General features: G+C 44.1%; 2 protein-coding genes across 3 annotated transcripts in view; one reads left to right on the top strand and one right to left on the bottom strand.

Annotated features, from left to right (window-relative positions):
• The window catches only part of FANK1 (fibronectin type III and ankyrin repeat domains 1), a 100143-nt gene extending 85477 nt beyond the window's left edge, over positions 1-14666 (bottom strand). Inside the window, exon 1 of one of the 2 annotated variants that reach the window (XM_072740376.1) lies at positions 14387-14666. In XM_072740376.1, the coding sequence (XP_072596477.1) occupies positions 14387-14399 (13 nt within the window). In that variant the 5' untranslated portion in view covers positions 14400-14666. The remainder of the gene's footprint in view (positions 1-14386) is intronic. The other variant, XM_072740374.1, reaches the window with a different exon arrangement.
• DHX32 (DEAH-box helicase 32 (putative)) overlaps positions 14643-17297 on the top strand; it is a 51698-nt gene continuing 49043 nt past the window's right edge. The window contains exon 1 of the mRNA XM_072740373.1: positions 14643-14869. The gene's annotated coding sequence lies outside the window, so the exon portion shown is untranslated. The remainder of the gene's footprint in view (positions 14870-17297) is intronic.

Here is a 17297-nt window from a genome sequence, read left to right as displayed (position 1 = left end):
CAAGTCTTTCATGTTCATACCCCTGCCACCCTCTGCTTGTAAAAGCAAGCTTGACGCTGTGGCTTACGTGATGCAAACTGACTCCTGTAGCACCGGTCCTGACAGCCTTGAGAAACTAGTCTTTTTCTTCTTAACAGATTCCTCAACGCTTAATTACATTTCATTCCAGAATATTCGCCTTTTCTTTTTCAGTGGCAGCAGTGACATTGTATCAAAATACAGGACTGACATCACGTGCCTCCTGACAAGATGCAACAGAGAGACACGGCATCACCTGTGTAATATTACATTCCTTGTAAAAATATTCGACTTAAAACATCATGAGGCAACAATCAGACAAGCCCAGCATGGAGCCTTCTATAAGCCAGCTGGTCTGGCCACTTCAGAAATATCAGTGTCATGAAAGAAAAACAACAACAACAAAAAAAAATACAGAGACTATTCTACATTAAAGAAAGCTGAGGGACTATGACAATTCAATGCCATGTGTAATCCTGAAGAGGGTCCCAATCATTTAAAAAGAAAAAAACCACAAAGGACATTATTAAGACAATTGGGAAAACACAAAAAGGGACTACATATGAGGTAACATTACTATATCAGTGTTAAATTTTGAGATGTATTAGTATTGTGGTTACAGAAGAAAATGTCCTGGTTCTTAGAGGAGAAACATGCCGAAGTATCTAGGACTGAAGTGTCATTGTGTGTGCAACTTTCAAATGGTTCAGAAAAAAAAAAAGTGCATGTGTACATTTGTGTGTGTCTGGACAGAGGAGAGAAAGGCAGAAACAGAGGAGAGAAAGACAGAAACCAAGTGTGGTAAAATGTAAACAATCAAATCTATGTGAGGGGTATGGAAGTGTTCATTGTATGACTTTGAACTATTCTATAGCCCTGAAAAAAAAATGTTTTAAGATTTATTTGAGAGAGAGAGATTGCAAGAGAGAACACAAGTAGAAGGTGGGGAGAGGAGAGGCAGGCTCCCCAATGAGCAGGGTTTGCTCAATCCCAGGACCTGCGATCATGATCTGAGTGGAAAGCAGATGCTTAACCAACTGAGTCACCCAGGCACCCCTGAAAATTTTCAAAATAAAAAGTATATATATATAGTTTCTGTATATATTTCTGTTCCACATATACATTTAGAAAGCATAAACATAAGGCAAGCTGCATATTTATGGAGCTATGGAGCTATCATGCCCAAGGGGGCTATGTCCAATTTTGAACAGAACTGTTAATTCCTTTAAAGATCTGAAAAGCCCACCTCACAATCCACAGTGGGGATGAACTGACCCTGAAATATCCTATCATCACAAGTAGCTGAGCCACAGAAGACAGGATGTAGATCTTTTCATTTCTTATCCCACCGGTGATGATGCACAATCTTTTGTGAAGCAGAAACGATCCAATGTTCAAAGTCCAAAGTTCATTTGAGTCATGCAGTTACTGAACTAAGCCATTCTCAGCTTCATTCCTGAAATAAAACTAGGAAATTTTGTCCTGAACTTCGTTATATTTGGTCCTCGATGGTGAAAGCAGCAGAGGTGGCCTGTGATGCCGGTGGCACACTGTATCAAGAGTGATGTAACAGACATTTCCCACGCTGCCACGCTGCGATGCCACAGCTCCGATGCCACTATCAGCCCCATCCTCAGAATTCTACTGTACATCGAACCACAAGTTATTCTCCCTTTGCAGACTACAAAGTGGCAATTCTGTAGCTACTTCATGTCTCTTAGAACTTCTTGTGCTGGCTAAATTGTTCATATTAACCCATATAAAAGATTTCTTAAAGAGGCACCTGTGTGGCTCAGTTGTTTAAGTGTCTGACTCTTGATTTTCACTCAGGTCATGATCTCAGGGTCATGTGATCATCAAGCTCTGTGCTCAGCATGGAGTCTGCTTAAGATTCTCTCTCTCCCCTTCCCTTAGCCCTTTCCCCACCCATCCCCCCTACTTGCGTACATGCTCACTAAATAAATAAATAAATAAATAAATAAATAAATAAATAAATTTCTTTAGTATTTTTATTTAATTTATTTATTCAGAGAGAGAGAGAGACTGAGAGGCAGAGACACAGGCAGAGGGAGAAGCGGGCTCCATGCAGGGAGCCCGATGCGGGACTCGATCCTGGGTCTCCAGGATCAGACCCCGGGCTGCAGGCGGTGCTAAACCGCTGCCCAATAAATAAATAAAGATCTTTAAAAAAAGTTTTCTTAAAGATCAGTTTGTGATCCTCATCTGGAGGACAAGAAAGCAGGTTCAGGTAAATGGAATTTCCTACAGAACACTGTCATGATTATTTAACTCAGAAATGGGAAGGAGTCCCATGAATAAATCTAGGTTTAGCTATTGAGTATGCTTAGGTTTGGAATGCTCCAAATAAAAGAATAGGAAGTGCCTTTACGTTGATCAGCGAGACCTGGCAGCAGTAATACTTTGATTCTTAGCAGTACTCAGCTCTGTCTCTGTAAGCAAGATGAAGTGGTTGAGTCATAAAAAGTAGGCCCCTGCTTCTCTGAATGGATCTTAGAGCTAACTCAATGAAAAGTGACAACTTTGGAGGAGATGGATCAATGGAGGAACAGCCTTCCCTCTAACAGACCAGAGAGACAAGTAGAAGAACCTCTGAACACAGTATGGAACTGTTGTAGTTTTACATGATTACTTTGTTTGGCAAAGGTCTGACATTTCTCCTGATCTTTTCAGCTTTTTCTGCACATGTCCTATCATGGACATCCCTCCCCTCCATCTTTCCACCATGGATGGGATGAGCATCTGACAGAGCTGCTTTAATAAAAATCCTTGTCCTGAATTTTAGTATTGGAATTAAGAAAGAAATAAGGAGGTAGGTGGGTGGATGGGGTAACTGCAGGACAGACAATGAGGAGGGCACTTGATGGGATGAGCACTGGATGTTATACTATATGTTGGCAAGTTGAATGTAAATTTTTAAAATGTAAAAAAAAAAGGGAATCAAGAAAGAAAATTCAGTGTCTCCTCTAGTAGTTGGGACTGATGACTTGTAGTTGGGAGCTGGTGCACTTACAGGCACAGTACAGAAAGCCAGTCAACATGGAGAGAAAAGAGCATCGCCATCTGAGGAACATATCTGACCAGATTCAAGGGGGCTGGAGTAACGCCTCTAGCTAAGTTATGGATTATCCTGAACACATTCTAAACCAAACTGACAAAATATTAAAAGACAGCAGGCTATTTTCCCTTGGAGAAATGATTCCTTTAGTTACCTTTGGTCTCATTTTATGTTTGACATAATTTTTTCAACCATCAAAAGTGCTTACTAAGCAATGTACATAAAATAGTTATAAAAGTTTCTTTTAATCTTCAAGGAATACAAAAATATCTACTGAAGTTTCAGATTATTAACTAGGAGTTATGCAATTTGATCAAAAACTGTAAGATGTGGATATCATGTATAAAATTTATTCATTTGTTTACTTACTAACTACATATGGAATTGTTAAAACATAGGCAAATGCTGTTGTATTAATAAATTAAATTTTAATATATATTTTCAGATGTCTTAAAAAACAGAATGGTATGAAAAAATTATTGAAATCCCTGTTCATGGGGGATCCCTGGGTGGGTCAGTGGTTTGGCGCCTGCCTTTGGCCCAGGGCATGATCCTGGAGTCCTGGGATGGAGTCCCACATTGGGCTCCCTGCATGGAGCCTGCTTCTCCCTCTACCTGTGTCTCTGCCTCTCTCTCTCTCTCTGTGTCTTTCATGAATAAATGAATAAAATCTAGAAAGAAGAAAGAAAGAAAGAAAGAAAGAAAGAAAGAAAGAAAGAAAGAAAGAAAGAAAAGAAGAAAGAGAAAGGAAAAAGAAAGAAGCCCTGTTTGTTCTTTTGAATTAAGTGTCTTTAAGGGTCTTCTGTTGAAATGTTAATTATCAATTTCTGCTTCCAGAAATTAATATCATGCTAATACTCCACAAAAACAATAAAAACAAAACAAAAACAAAAAGGGAGAAGTTGAGTAATATATCAAAAACCAGAGTACAACAACCGTAGACAAGATTGCTGGGTCACAGAGGACAAACACAAAGCAGGATCAGAGAGCTCTTTACAGTACAATGAGGGGTGCTGGGTGGCTCAGTCGGTCAAGAATCTGCCTTTGGCTTGGGTCATGAACCCAGGTTCCTGGGATGGAGTCCCGCATCCAACTCCCCGCTCAGTGGGGAGTCGGCTTCACCCTCTCCCTTTGCCCCTCCCCCCTTCTCATGCCCTCTCAAATCAATAAATAAAATATTGAAAAAAAAATAATAGTCACACTGAGCTGGGAGACAAACATAGTTGGTGGAAGCCCACCCAAACCACCAGGGCTTAAGGGCCAAGATCCTAGAGCAAAGGGAGCACAGACATTGAGCCCAATGAGAAATGTGCTGATCACAGACAAGCAGAGGTCTTGGCAGTGCCATGGTGCTAGGGATCAAAATAAGTCCTGCTGAAAGGGAGGGGTGGGGTGCCTGGGTGCCTAATTCGGTTAAGCATTGGACTTGTATTTGGGCTAGGGTCATGATTTCAGGGTTGTGGGATCAAGCTCCTCACTCAGCGTGGTGTCTGCTTGAGACTCCCTCCCCCTCTCACTCTCCCTCCCTGCTCACCCCCAAACTGCTAGTACTCTCTCTCAAAAAAAAGGGGGGGGGGAGGAAGGGAGGGCGAGGCACTAGTAAAGAACCTGTGTTTTCAGCTAAGCTTCCTGAAATAGCTACATCCTATGAATAAAGGCAAACTGAAAATGGACTACTCTCAGCTAAATGAAGGTTATTTGTTTCTAGCTAACTGCCAACCAAAAGTAAATAAAATCCTCTATGGATAATATCAAAACCTCTATGATTTTCACAAAGAATGTCAAGCATTCAATAAAAAATTACCAGGAATGCCAGGATCTGTGACCAAATGACTGAAAAACAGAAGAAAGTGATTCAGGTATTGGAATGATCAGACATGAACTTTAAAGTAACCAGAAATATTCTGAGACTTGGGCTTTGAGATAATTAATAGTCATCTGTCTTTTGACCTGGGTGCTCGTTATGGGTGTGTTTACTTTGAGATAATTCATCAACCTGTATATTTAAGACTGTGTACTCTCTTGGGCATATATCCTACTTTGATACAACTTTACAGAAAAAAAAAAGACTTGTTAAATGCAGTTAAATCTGGGCTTAGAAGGAAATTCATAGTCTTAAATGCACATATTTTTTTAAATGCACATATTTGAAAAAGTAGGTTGAAAAACATGATGCTAGTGTCTATCAAAGATCCTTTAAAGAAAGAACAAAATTTAAAAGATGGAAACAATGAGGATAAATGCAGAAATCAATGAAATAAAAAAATGCATAATGAGAAAAATCTAAAATCTAAAAACTGGTTTCTGAATGATATCATTGATAATTGCTATAGTTAATTCTCACCTCCTGCTATTCACACCCTTGTAGAACCCTCTCTCAGGCTCACTCATAGTCAATAGGGCTGGCCTGTGTTAAGGCAAATAACAAGAGTGTGACATCCAAGGACGGATTATAAAAGACACTGCAGCTTCTACCTTCCTTTCTCTGAGATCATTCACTCTGGGTAAAACCAACTACCAAGCTGTAAGCACACTCACACAACCCTACAGAGAAATTAATGTGCTAAGTTACTGAGGTCTCCTACCAACAGTCAGTACCAACCTGCCCCCATTTCAAAATGTGAAATGTGACATCTTGAAATCAGATCCTCCAGCCTCGGTCAAGCCTTTACAGGCCTGAAGCCCTGGCCAACATGTTGACTAGAACCCAACACAAAACCACTCAGCTAAAGCAGTCCCAAAATCTTGGCCTACAGAAACTATATGAGGTAATCTATTTGTTTTCTATTGCTGCATAACAAATTACCACAAACACATATTGTATCACTCATTGTGGCTTTGCTTTCCTGATTAAACCTTAATTGATACAAATATTAATATAGAAGCAGATGCAGAGAACAGAACTTATAGGATGAGTTTCTGAATTGGTACTGGGCTATCTGGAATTGTTTCTCCAATCTGATTAGAGACAGTACTGACCCCCAGTGGTAAAGGACACTGCTAGTCCATTGCTTTACTGTGGCAAAAACGTACTTAAAATATAAAGTAGGTACCTACCATCAAGTAGTGTAACAGGGTTAGTTGGTTTCTTCTAAGTGCTCTAGAGAGCCTCAGGAAAGAAAACAATGATGAGCTCATGGCTTTCCACCCCCACCCCCAGCTTTATTGAGATATAACTGACACAAAACATTGTATAGATTTAAGGTGTACAACCTGATGATTTGATACACTCATGCATTGCAAAATGATTACAATAGGTTGGTCAACACCTCTATCGATTCACAAAAGTAACTTTTTTTTTTTTTTTTTACCAGTATGGTGAGAACATTTAAGGTCTATTCCCATAGCAACTTTCAAATATTGTTAACTGTAGTGATCACGCATAACAGATCCCCAGAACTTACTCATCTTTACCCTCTAATTGGTTTCCCCAGTTCCCTCAACTCCAACCCCTGGCAACCACCCACCATTCCACTTACTGTTTCTATAAGTTCCAGTTGTCTAGATTCCACATATGAGAGAGATCATAATCACACAGTGTTTGTCTTTCTCTGTTTGCCTTACTTCACTTAGCATAATGCCCTCGAGCATACCTCTGTGTTGCCACAAAGGGTAAGATTTCCTTCTTTCTCATGGCTGAATAATATTCCATTATATCTATGTCTATAGATCTTGGCTATCATGACTAATGCTGCAATGAGGGAATGCAGATTATCTCTTCAAGGTCCTGATTTCATTTCCTTTAGATATATATACCCCAAAATGAGATTGATAGATCATATGGTAGTTTTATTTTTAATTTTTTTGGGAAACCTCCATACTGTTTTCTATAGCAGCCGTATTAATTTACATTCCCACTGACAATGCACCAGGATTTCCTTTCCTCCACATCCCTGCCAATGCTTGCTCTTATCTTTTTAATAAAAGCCATTCTAACAGGTCTGAGATGTTCTTCATTGTGGTTTTGATCTGCATTTCCCTGATGAGTAATGATATTGAGCATCTTTTTGTGTCCCTTTGGCCATTCGTACAGGTTTCCCCAGTATCTGGAAGTAGAACATCCTTAAGAAAACTATCACAAGCTGAAGTGGTGTAGAGAAGCAGCAATTACCCATTAATTTACATGGAAAACTGTTTTTGGCATTCTCAGATCCAAAAAACAACCTCTCTCGGGCTTTTCTGGTACCTAAGGACACATCCTGCTAACAGATAAACAAAATAAATCAAGATGAGGCGCAGGTGCTTACAGCCCGCTCAGAGCTCTGGTGGCTGGATGCAAAGATGCGGAGGTGTGGATCCCGGGAAGGCACTTGACAGTGCTACTCTTCCCACTTGCGGTGCGTGCTGCCCCTGTAAGGGCTCTCTGCAAAACCTTGATGAATGCTATTTTTTTTAAGATTTTATTAGAGAGAGAACGCAGTGGGAGGAGTAGAGGAACAAGCAGACTCCGTGCAGTGCATGGAGCCCAACACAGGGTTTGATTTCAAGACCCAGAGATCATGACTTGGAGCTGAAACCATGAGTCGGAGGCTTAACTGACTGAGCCACCGAGGCACCCCAACTCTATTTTTGATTAGAAAAAACAGGTACGTATGTAGGTCTGCCATCAAAGCCAAGTAGGGTAAACTTTTGAAAAGCAAAGCATATCTGTGACTTCTTTGGGAAAATGTCTATATAGGTCCTCTACTCATTTTTAATTGGATTATTACTATTATTGCTATTGAGTAATATTGGGTTCCTTATATATTTTGGATATTAACCCCTTATCAGATAGATGGCTTGGAAATATTTTCTCTCATCTGAGATTGCCTTTTTATTTTGTTGTTTCTTTCACTGTACAGAAGCTTTTTGGTTTGATGTAGCCCCACTTGTTTTTTTTTTTAATTTTTTTTTAATTTTTATTTATTTATGATAGTCACAGAGAGATAGAGAGAGAGGCAGAGACACAGGCAGAGGGAGAAGCAGGCTCCATGTACCGGGAGCCCGACGTGGGATTCGATCCCGGGTCTCCAGGATCGTGCCCTGGGCCAAAGGCAGGCACCAAACCGCTGCGCCACCCAGGGATCCCGTAGCCCCACTTGTTGATGTTGCATTTGTTATTTGTGTTTTTTAGTGTCATCTCAAAGAAATCATGGCCAAGACCAGTGTCAAGGAGGTTTTACCCTATGTTTTTCTTCCAGGAGTTTTAAATTTTCAGATCTTATGTTTAAACTCTTAATCCATTTCAAGTTAACTTTCTTTTTTAGGATTCTATTTGTCTACCTTAGAGAGAGAAAAAGAGAGTGTGAGAGAGAGAGAGCATGAGAGCATGAGCAAGGAGAGGGAAGAAGGGAGAGGGAGAAGCAGGCCCCCACTGAACAGGGAGCTCAATGCGGGGTTCAATCCCAGGACCTTGAGATCATGATATGAGCTGAAGGCAGATGCTCAACCAACTGAGCCACCCAGGTGCCCCTCAAGTTAACTTCTAATGAAAGAGTTGAACAGATAGATATATTGATTACAAACTGTTAGAATAATAAAGGTATTAATAAAATGCAGACAGTACCTAGGAGGGAGAAAGTAACTCTGATTTGGGTTGGGGGATGGTAGGTAGCAAAGTTTCTAAGAGACAGTGATGTCCGAAACTTGTTTTCAAGAATAGACAGGTGGATGGGCAGTGAGTGCATTTTGGACCAAGACACGAAGGCAGGAGAGTCTGAGGATGAGAGGACACCCCCAAGATGACAAGGCCAGAGAAGGATCCCTGACAACCCGGAAGAAGGTAAGGCACAGCTAACAGAACTGGCACATGGGGTCTAAGAGAAAGGGATGCCCCCTCCCTTCCTTCTGCCTCCCAGCAGGCAAATGCCCCCAGGACGCAGGCTGGAGGATCCTGAGGAGAAGCATCTTTGCCCCTGGCTTGCCAGCCAGCCCTGTGAGTGCAGAAATGCAAGAACACTTCTTGCAATATGAGTTGTTTACTTGTTAATGAGTTAACACCACCTTGTGTACTTAATGAGTCATTCAGGCCATTCTTGGATGATGCTGGTTTGCACAAACCCCTCCTTTAATCTGGTTGGCTAGCTCAGCTCCTGGGTATGACTGGGTGGAGGCAAGTCCTAACAGTGCTTCCTTTACCCTGTCAAGAGGTAAAATCCAAGTTACCAGGAATAGACTTGGTCTGGGAATGATGCTGAGGTGAACATGATCTTCTGGTGACACAAAGCTGCAATCATCAAGTCGTTTTGCCCCTTTCTGGGGCTGGCTGAGCATCCAGAGGTCAGGATTGCAATGAATTTTACTATTTTGATGGGAATTTGAAACGATATCTATTTAAAAGATGTTGCTTCGAAAATTTTTTTTTAATTTTGAACTTGATTCATATAAGCATTTATTTCTTAATGATATCACTTCAATTAAAGCCTAGTTAATAGAATTAATATTCTTTAGGGGCTAAGACTACTTGAGAAGAAACTGTTAACCAGATTTTTTTAAGACTTTCTTGGGCTTACCTATTTACTTCTCAAACTCTTACCAGTCTCTCAGGCAATTAACACACAAGCAGCCGATTGTAGTGCAATGATTTTGTCGGGTCTATGTATGATTCTGGTGAGTCTTTGGTCTCAAAAATAAGATTACTTGCCTAGTTGCTTAATTTTATTGGATAAAATGAGATTCTGAAAACATCTCATTTACGCTAGCAAAAAGGAATGCTGTGTTTGTAATCAAGCTAACTTTTATAAGCACCTGAGTTAAATGAACATTACCTGAAGCATCCTACACAAGAGGCATTTTAGATTTCACTGGTGCAAAGCCCTTCCTGTCATAGAGTAAAATGGTTTTTCATTTTTAACTACATCCCATTCTTAAGGAAATAAAATCAGATGAGGCATTCAGCTGTTATCAGCATTGCCATCCATTCCGTAGATGCTAGTTCAGGGCTTACTTCATGTCAGGCACTGGGACCAGAATGACAGACTGAGCCCTTTAAAACAATCTTACAATCTGGTGGAGAAAACAGATTTTTTTTTAAATTAACAACGAATTTCGAATTATCATTGCTAGGAAGAGAAAAAACACAAAGGCAGGAATCACATGAGGAACCTACCTACTTTAGGATTGAAGAGAAGGATTCAATGAAGAGGGGACCTTGAGACTAAGACCAGAGGATATTGAGTCAGATCCGTTAGAACAGGAGGGAAAAAGCTGGTTCAGACTTATCGTCCTTAAAGGAGCTTGGTGAAGGGACTAAAAGACCCATACACTTGAAGCATAATTATCAAAGATCATACCCCTGATAAGCCTGAAGAGGCAACTAGATCGTTATAAGAACCCTGGAGGGTTTTGGCAGGGGAGTGACATGATGTAAAATGTTATTTTGAAAAGGTCACTCTGACTTCCAGGTGGAGCACAGATGGGGCAGGAGAGAGGAACTGTAGAAATCAGGAGAGCCTCCGATCATGGCTTAAGCAAGACGGTGTGGCTTGGGGTCCCACTGATGACAGTAGGAAGAAGGTTGCACATTTGAGGCGTACTTTGAAGGTGGAGTAAACAGGCATTCTGGTGGGCAGGATGGTACAAGGAATAGGGCGTGGAAGGGAGGAGTGAAGGATGACTCTTTGATTTCCAGCTGGAATAATTGGGGAGGTGTTGTAATCCTATCAAAGATGGAAAAATGAGTAGAAAAACAGGCTTGCAGAAAGGCTTCAGCCCTTTAAGTGAATGCCTCATTCTCTTAGTCATTGGAGCAACTTGGATCCCCATTTGGCATTTCTTTCTAAGGGCAGGTATATAGCAGTCAACTGCTGCCCAGCCTAAACTAGACCCAGATTTTTATATAGGGAGTAGACAGCAGTAGGGGGTTCTAATGCAGAGCTGGGGGCTTATCTTGATGTTGCATGTGATAAATACATAGTTTTTAGACTCAGATTGTGTGTCTGCTTAGGGGATTTGGTGGGCTTGGAAAGATCATGAGAGGGAGGGTAAAGAGCCCCAAAGCTACCCCTTGGCATAAGTCACTAAGAAATTAGGGAAGAGACAGTACTGTTGAACTTAAATATTTTCTAAAAACAAGACCAAAACCAAAACCAAAAAAAAAAAAAAAAGAATTTGATGTAGATTTCCCATGTTATTTCATACGTGGGTTATCTTGCCTACAGTGTAGTTAGTTTAGGAAAAAAATAATAAAGCTGAGAGCTGAGCCAAAACCACTCTGAACGGCCTGAGGTTGTGAATTTACTTAGTTTGCCCTTTCCCTGGGGAATCATTTCTTGGCTCATTGATTTATTATTATTCTGTAAAATAGTGGTAGCCCCTGTCCTCCTCTGCCTATAGCCAGAGTATGATCCTTCTTTGAGGCCTGAGGAGTTTATGTTTATTGGATTTTAATGACTCTGTTAATAAAGGTCATTTCTAAAAGTAATAGAAACCTAAGTGTGTGGAAACAGAATGGATAAGGCTGACTCTAGCGGGTCCTCGGTGTTGTCCTTTGGTGTGTGTCTTATCCTTAAAGGATCCTTCATCAAGAAGAATCCTTCCTTTCAATCAATTCACTGATGCTATGTGCCACCACGGTTGTAAAATGTTCTTTGAAACCCGTCATGACAAACGGTGCCGTGTAAACACCAGGTTTAAAATGCGTTGGATAATATTGTATCACAATATATTGTTAATATAATATCGGTTACAGTATAATTGTAGTTATAATTACAATACTTGTGTAATACCCTATCTATAGTGCTCTCCAATATTTTTGAGAGAATTAAATAATGTGAGTTTCAGGGAAAATCTTAATTTTGAAGGTTGGATTTGAATTTTGAAATTAAAAGGGACCTAAAAAATCATTTAATGTTTTAAGTGTCTTCCAAATATTTACTAACAGTGAATGACTTAGTAAATATTTATCCCAATGGTGCTTATTGGACGGTGAAAGAAGTTCCTGGGGCGCCTGGCTGGCTCAGTCAGTAGACAATGTGAATTTGACCTCAGGGTTGTGAGTTTGAGTCCTATATTGGATGTAGAGATTACTTAAAAATAAAATCTTTAAAAAAAAAAAAAAAGAACTTCCTAAGATAACTGGTGATTGTTTGGATTATCTAAAATTAAATTGATAAAAGCATTTAAGAATATAGTGAAAGGAATAAATGTACAGTTATACCCCAGGCATGGATTAATTAACAGAAATTTTCCACTTCAAAACTCAATGCGATGGGATATAAACATATAATACATACACATAATACTTTCCTTTTCTTTTTTCTTTTAGAGAGGGAGCAGGGAGGGAGGGGTAGAAAGAGAGAAGCTTAAGCAGACTACACATGCTCAGTGCCCAGTATGGAGCCCATCGCGGGGCTCCATTTCACAACCCTGAGATCATGACCTGAGCCAAAATCAAGAGTTGGATGCTTAACTGACTGAGCCACCCAGACACCCCCTGATACATTTCTTACATAGTTTTATCAAGCCTTTGTGATCTGGCTCTTGTTGACTTTTCCAGACCTGTCTTTTCTACTCCTCTCTACCCTCAAGTCTTATTAGCTAAAACTTTACTAATCTACTTTGAGCCTCAAACCCACTGCTCTTCAGGTCTCAGCACCTATGTACTGCAGGGTTCCCTCCACCTGGAACCCCTTCCCTTATTCTTTGCTGGGTCATTTTGCAGGCCTCTTATTCCTTCCTCCCAGGAGCCTTCGATCTCCTCTCTCCCAATCTCAGACCTGAGGGAGGTGTGGGTGGTTCTTGGACAAGTCTCTGCAGGGTTTTCCTGGGATGGCCCAAACTAACAGTGTCCTACTCATCGTGCCACCCCGCTGTCTAGAGTGTGTCTGGAACACAATAGATACTATGAATGAGGGAGTGAATAAAGACCGTGAGCACTGAATTGGCTGAAATTTATACTTAACACATTTAAACAACAAATCGGAAGGAATAAAGTTGTTTCCAAAGGATATATTTCATCTCATTCTTCGTAAACAGAGAACATACACAGCTTGGCATCAGTTTGACAGGAGACAAAACTTTTAGTATTGTCTTACGTTCAGTTTCTTTTGACAAGTTAGATGTGATGTAGAATCCCGAGAGTTATAAATGCAAATGGCAGGATAGTGTATAAATTCAATTCAAGCAAATGATAGATAACTCACACCTTTTAAGTTTTTCATCAGCAAATGAGTTGAAAGGGGTGGGGGACAAAACCTTTAAAACCTTCTTGCTTGAAACTAATGACCTTTTAAAATGCCAGCATTTCCCCCCTGAGAATGGATTTGATCTGAGTACTTCCATCTCGGAAATGGCCCAAGAAAAGATGACTTGGTTTTGAGAGTCAAACTGCATCCTTCTCTAAAGGTCTAAGGTCTTCCAAGTCTTGGGAAATACTGGGAAATACTATGGGAAATACTGTTCTTATTTTAAGAACAAAAGGAGCAATAACACATTAGCCTGGCAAAGGAAGGACTGAGCTCTCCAGCCCTAGAGGGGCTTGGGAGGCCGGGGACCCATTAACTTAGAGCTCCGATTGGATCTCTTGATTCCAGACTGGCCACGTTTTGCCAAACAAGGTGGGAAACAGGAAAATAATTTTGTCCCACCTCGTAGAACCTCCAGCCGTGAATCAAACAGGCTTGGACACAGCTCAGTTGTTTTTTTTTTTTCCCTCCTTTAAACCACAGATGGTGGAGGGGAGTGGGGGGAGAGGTTGGACAGGGTCTCTCTTGCGAATGCAAGACCCCCCCTCGTGGCAGGTTCAACTGCTGACTCGTAGGAGCAGGACGGTTCTTAAAAGGAGAGAAACTGAATGAAAATATCAGTGAGGGAGACAGGAGAGACCCCTAACTCTGGGAAGTGAACAAGGGGTGGTGGAAGGGGAGGTGGGCGTGGGGTGGGGGTGACTGGGTGATGGGCATGAGCGGGGCACTTGGTGGGATGAGCACTGGGTGTTATGCTATATGTTGGCAAATTGAACTCCAATAAAAAAAATAATAAAGGAAAAATACAATGAATGAATGAACTAAAAACTACCATGACCTCGACGACCTGAGCGGTGGCGACAATACCCGGTAATTCCAGGGAGGAACCGGGCGGGGGCGCTGCCGCCTCCCGTCCACACTCCGAGCTCTCGCGCCCCGCCCCGCTCCCCCCCCGCCCCCGGCTCCCAGCGGACCCCCTCGGCCCTCGCGACCCGACCCGACACGCGCGGCGGGGCGGGGGGAGGGGGGCACCGTGTTTCCGCGTTACAAGCGTTAACGCCTGCGGGCCGCGCGCGGGCACCCACCCCGGTTCCCGGAGGCCCCGGCCCGCCCCGCCCGGCCCCCTTACTGTGGGGCTCCATGGTCAGCAGCTCCCGGGCCCCAAGGGCCGAGCCCCCGCCGCCGCCGCCGCCCCTCCTAACGCCCCTGCTCCGCGGCTGGCGTCGCCCGGGTTGCCTTGACAACCGGGGGCGGGGGGGCGGGGCCAGGAGGACGGCGAGAGGGAGGGACCAAAAGCCGCGAGGAAACGCGGGCGAGCGCGAGGGCCCGCGCGCCTGCGGGGCCGCCGAGCGAGGGTGGCGGCCGGGTCGTCGGCTGCAGACTCTGCCCCCTGAGCCCCGCCGGGCGTTCGGGGCCTCCCCCGCAGCCCTTGCGCCCCCAGCGGGGCCAGCGCCCGGGCCTTCGGGGCGGGGGCCTGCGCGGCCGCGGTCGCCGCCCGCGGGCGTCCGTCGGTCGGTCGGTCCGTGCGTCCGGCGAGCTCGGCCTGCGGGGCGGGGAAGCGCGGCCCCCCCTCCCCCCCCTCCCTCCCCGGACTCGGGAGCCGCCGCTGCAGGTAAAGGCCGGCCGGGCCGCGCGGGGGGGGGCGGGGGGCGGCGCACCTGTTGCGGCCGCCCGGGGGGCCCCCGCCCCGCCCGCTGGCCCCGCTCGACCCCGCCCCGCCCCGACCCCCGGGACAGCCGGGCGGAGGCCGCCCCGCCTCCCGGAGCCCGCGGGCCCTTCCTGGCAGCCGGGGCGGCGGCCGGGCCGGGGAGGTGCCCCCGGGAGCCCTCGGTCGGCGGCCCTGGGGCACCTGGGCCTCCCGAGCCCCGAACCCGCGAGCGCTGCGTGGCCCCGCGCTGCACTGTCATCCCCGGGATCCCATTTCGGGCAGCGGGCCCGGGTTGGGCCTTTCCGGGTGGATGGGGGGGGGGGTGCGTGTGCATGTGTGTGTCTGTGTGTGTGTGTGTGTGTGTGTGTGTGTGTGTGTGTTTCGTTTGCATCAAGCCTCCGCGTTTTCGGAGGAGCTGGGGAGTCCACCCACGTTATTTTGTATCGAAACTTTGCAGGGCCGTTCAACAAATGTAACATTGTCCCACACAATAGTATCCTAATGGCTCTTGAGATGCCGGTGCCGGGTGGTGCTCTCATTTTTTATTTTTTTTTTTTAAGCTTTTATTTATGCATGAGAGACAGAGAGAGAGAGAGAGGCAGAGACACAGGCAGAGGGAGAAGCAGGCTCCATGCAGGGAGCCCGGTGCAGGACTCGATCCCAGGTCTCCAGGGTCACGCCCTGGCCCCAGGGCAGGCGCCAAACCGCTGAGCCACCCCTCCCCAGAGACCTCCCCCCCTCAGGTGGTGCTTTTAAGGAAGCTTGGAGGACCACGGGAGACGGTGCCTGGTGGGTGGTAAACATGCAAACAGCCGACAGAGAGTCCTGGATTGAGAAAGACGAGCCTCGAGGAGGAAAGAAAAATGGAGGAGAGAGAAGATTGGGGAGGAAAGAGCAGGCGGGTGGAAACCGCATGATTGATTCAGTGCTCGTGTCTGGAGATTATGGCTCCTCCATCAGTTCCTCCTGCGGCCCCAGACAGCACTTGGGGGAAATGGAGAGAAGAGCCCTCCTTGGGTCGTGTAAGCGATCGCTCATTCTTTGCCACCAGAGAGATTTCCAGCCCACAGATGACAGGGACACCAAGGAAAATTACTTTCCTCTTAGAAGGAGAACCGTTCAGAGGTTAATTGAACCCGAGAAGCATATATTCCGTGATGGAAACGGACATTTATTATGTTTCACCAAACTGGGCTTCCGGGCTGGGACTCTGGGGCCTGTTTGAGATTAATTGTCAAAGCAAGAAGGTTTATGTGTGGATATTGACACTCGGTGTGATGTATACAGAACCCACGATTCATAAGCTAGAATATTGAGGTGATAAATTCAGATCGGAAAGTGAACCCTCCATGGCATCTTAATTACCTGTTCCTGAAGCTTAGGGCCAGGGGATGCATTTTTAGACAAACGACATCTAAGATCAACAGCACTCCTGTAGTACCGCGTTTTCAAACTCTAGTTTTCACATCGTTAGCAAAATCGTGAATTGGTCTTTGCGTCCAAGAAACGTAGTGGTGCCCGTTATTAATATCATGAAGTGACAAATTAGTGATAAAAACCTGGCCTTTGTTAACACAGGAGTAGGGTTGTATTTTCTCAAATGGTACAGGATTCGGCATTTGTATTTTAAAAAGAACAAGGTGGGATGCCTGGGTTGCTCAGTGGTTGATCCTCTATCTTTGGCTCAGGGTTGTGATCCCAGGGTCCAGGATCAAGTCCCATATCCGGCTCCTGCTTCTCCCTCTGCCTGTGTCTCTACCTCTCTCTCTCTCTCATGAATAAATAAAATCTTAAAAAAATTTAAAAAAAGAGAGAGAGAGAGAAGAACAACAACAACATTGTAGATCTCCATGCTGAAGTAACGAGGACTGGAGAATTTGTGCAGATTTTAAGGTTGGAAAAGTGGAGATGTGTGTTGGTACTTTATACTTGCTGTAGAAGAATGATTTTATCGGTAGCTATGAACTTGACATTGAGGAAGTCTTGCACTGAAATATTTCAGGCAGTAGGTAATGGCAACTGTGAAAAGCAACATTTGATTTTAGGGGATAGTGTGTTGATGGAACAAATGACTGAGGGGTGGAAGGGGGGAGGAAAGGGTACTAAAATGTTTAAGGACAACAGTTTCTCTTTCCCCCTCCAGCAGTTGGTCCTGTGTACTTGTACTTGTCTGTTGCTTGAGTGAGAAGAGGGTCAGAGAAATTGCTTTAGATAAACAGATACACTTTATTTTTAGAGGAACTATCCTAAGGTCACAAAGTTGCTAATGGGGTAGGGGTTGAGAAGAAGAATGGCGAAGGTCTTGATGTTGCCCCTTGTGGGGATTTCCCACCATGTGTTTTCTATTTCTTTCCATTGGCAGGTTCAGGATGTTATTGGCGGTCAGGTAAAA

Source organism: Vulpes vulpes, chromosome 15, assembly GCF_048418805.1.
Source record: "Vulpes vulpes isolate BD-2025 chromosome 15, VulVul3, whole genome shotgun sequence".
Lineage (NCBI taxonomy): Eukaryota > Metazoa > Chordata > Mammalia > Carnivora > Canidae > Vulpes > Vulpes vulpes.
The sequence above is the reverse complement of the archived record's forward strand: the minus strand, read 5'-3'. Positions and strand labels throughout refer to the sequence as shown.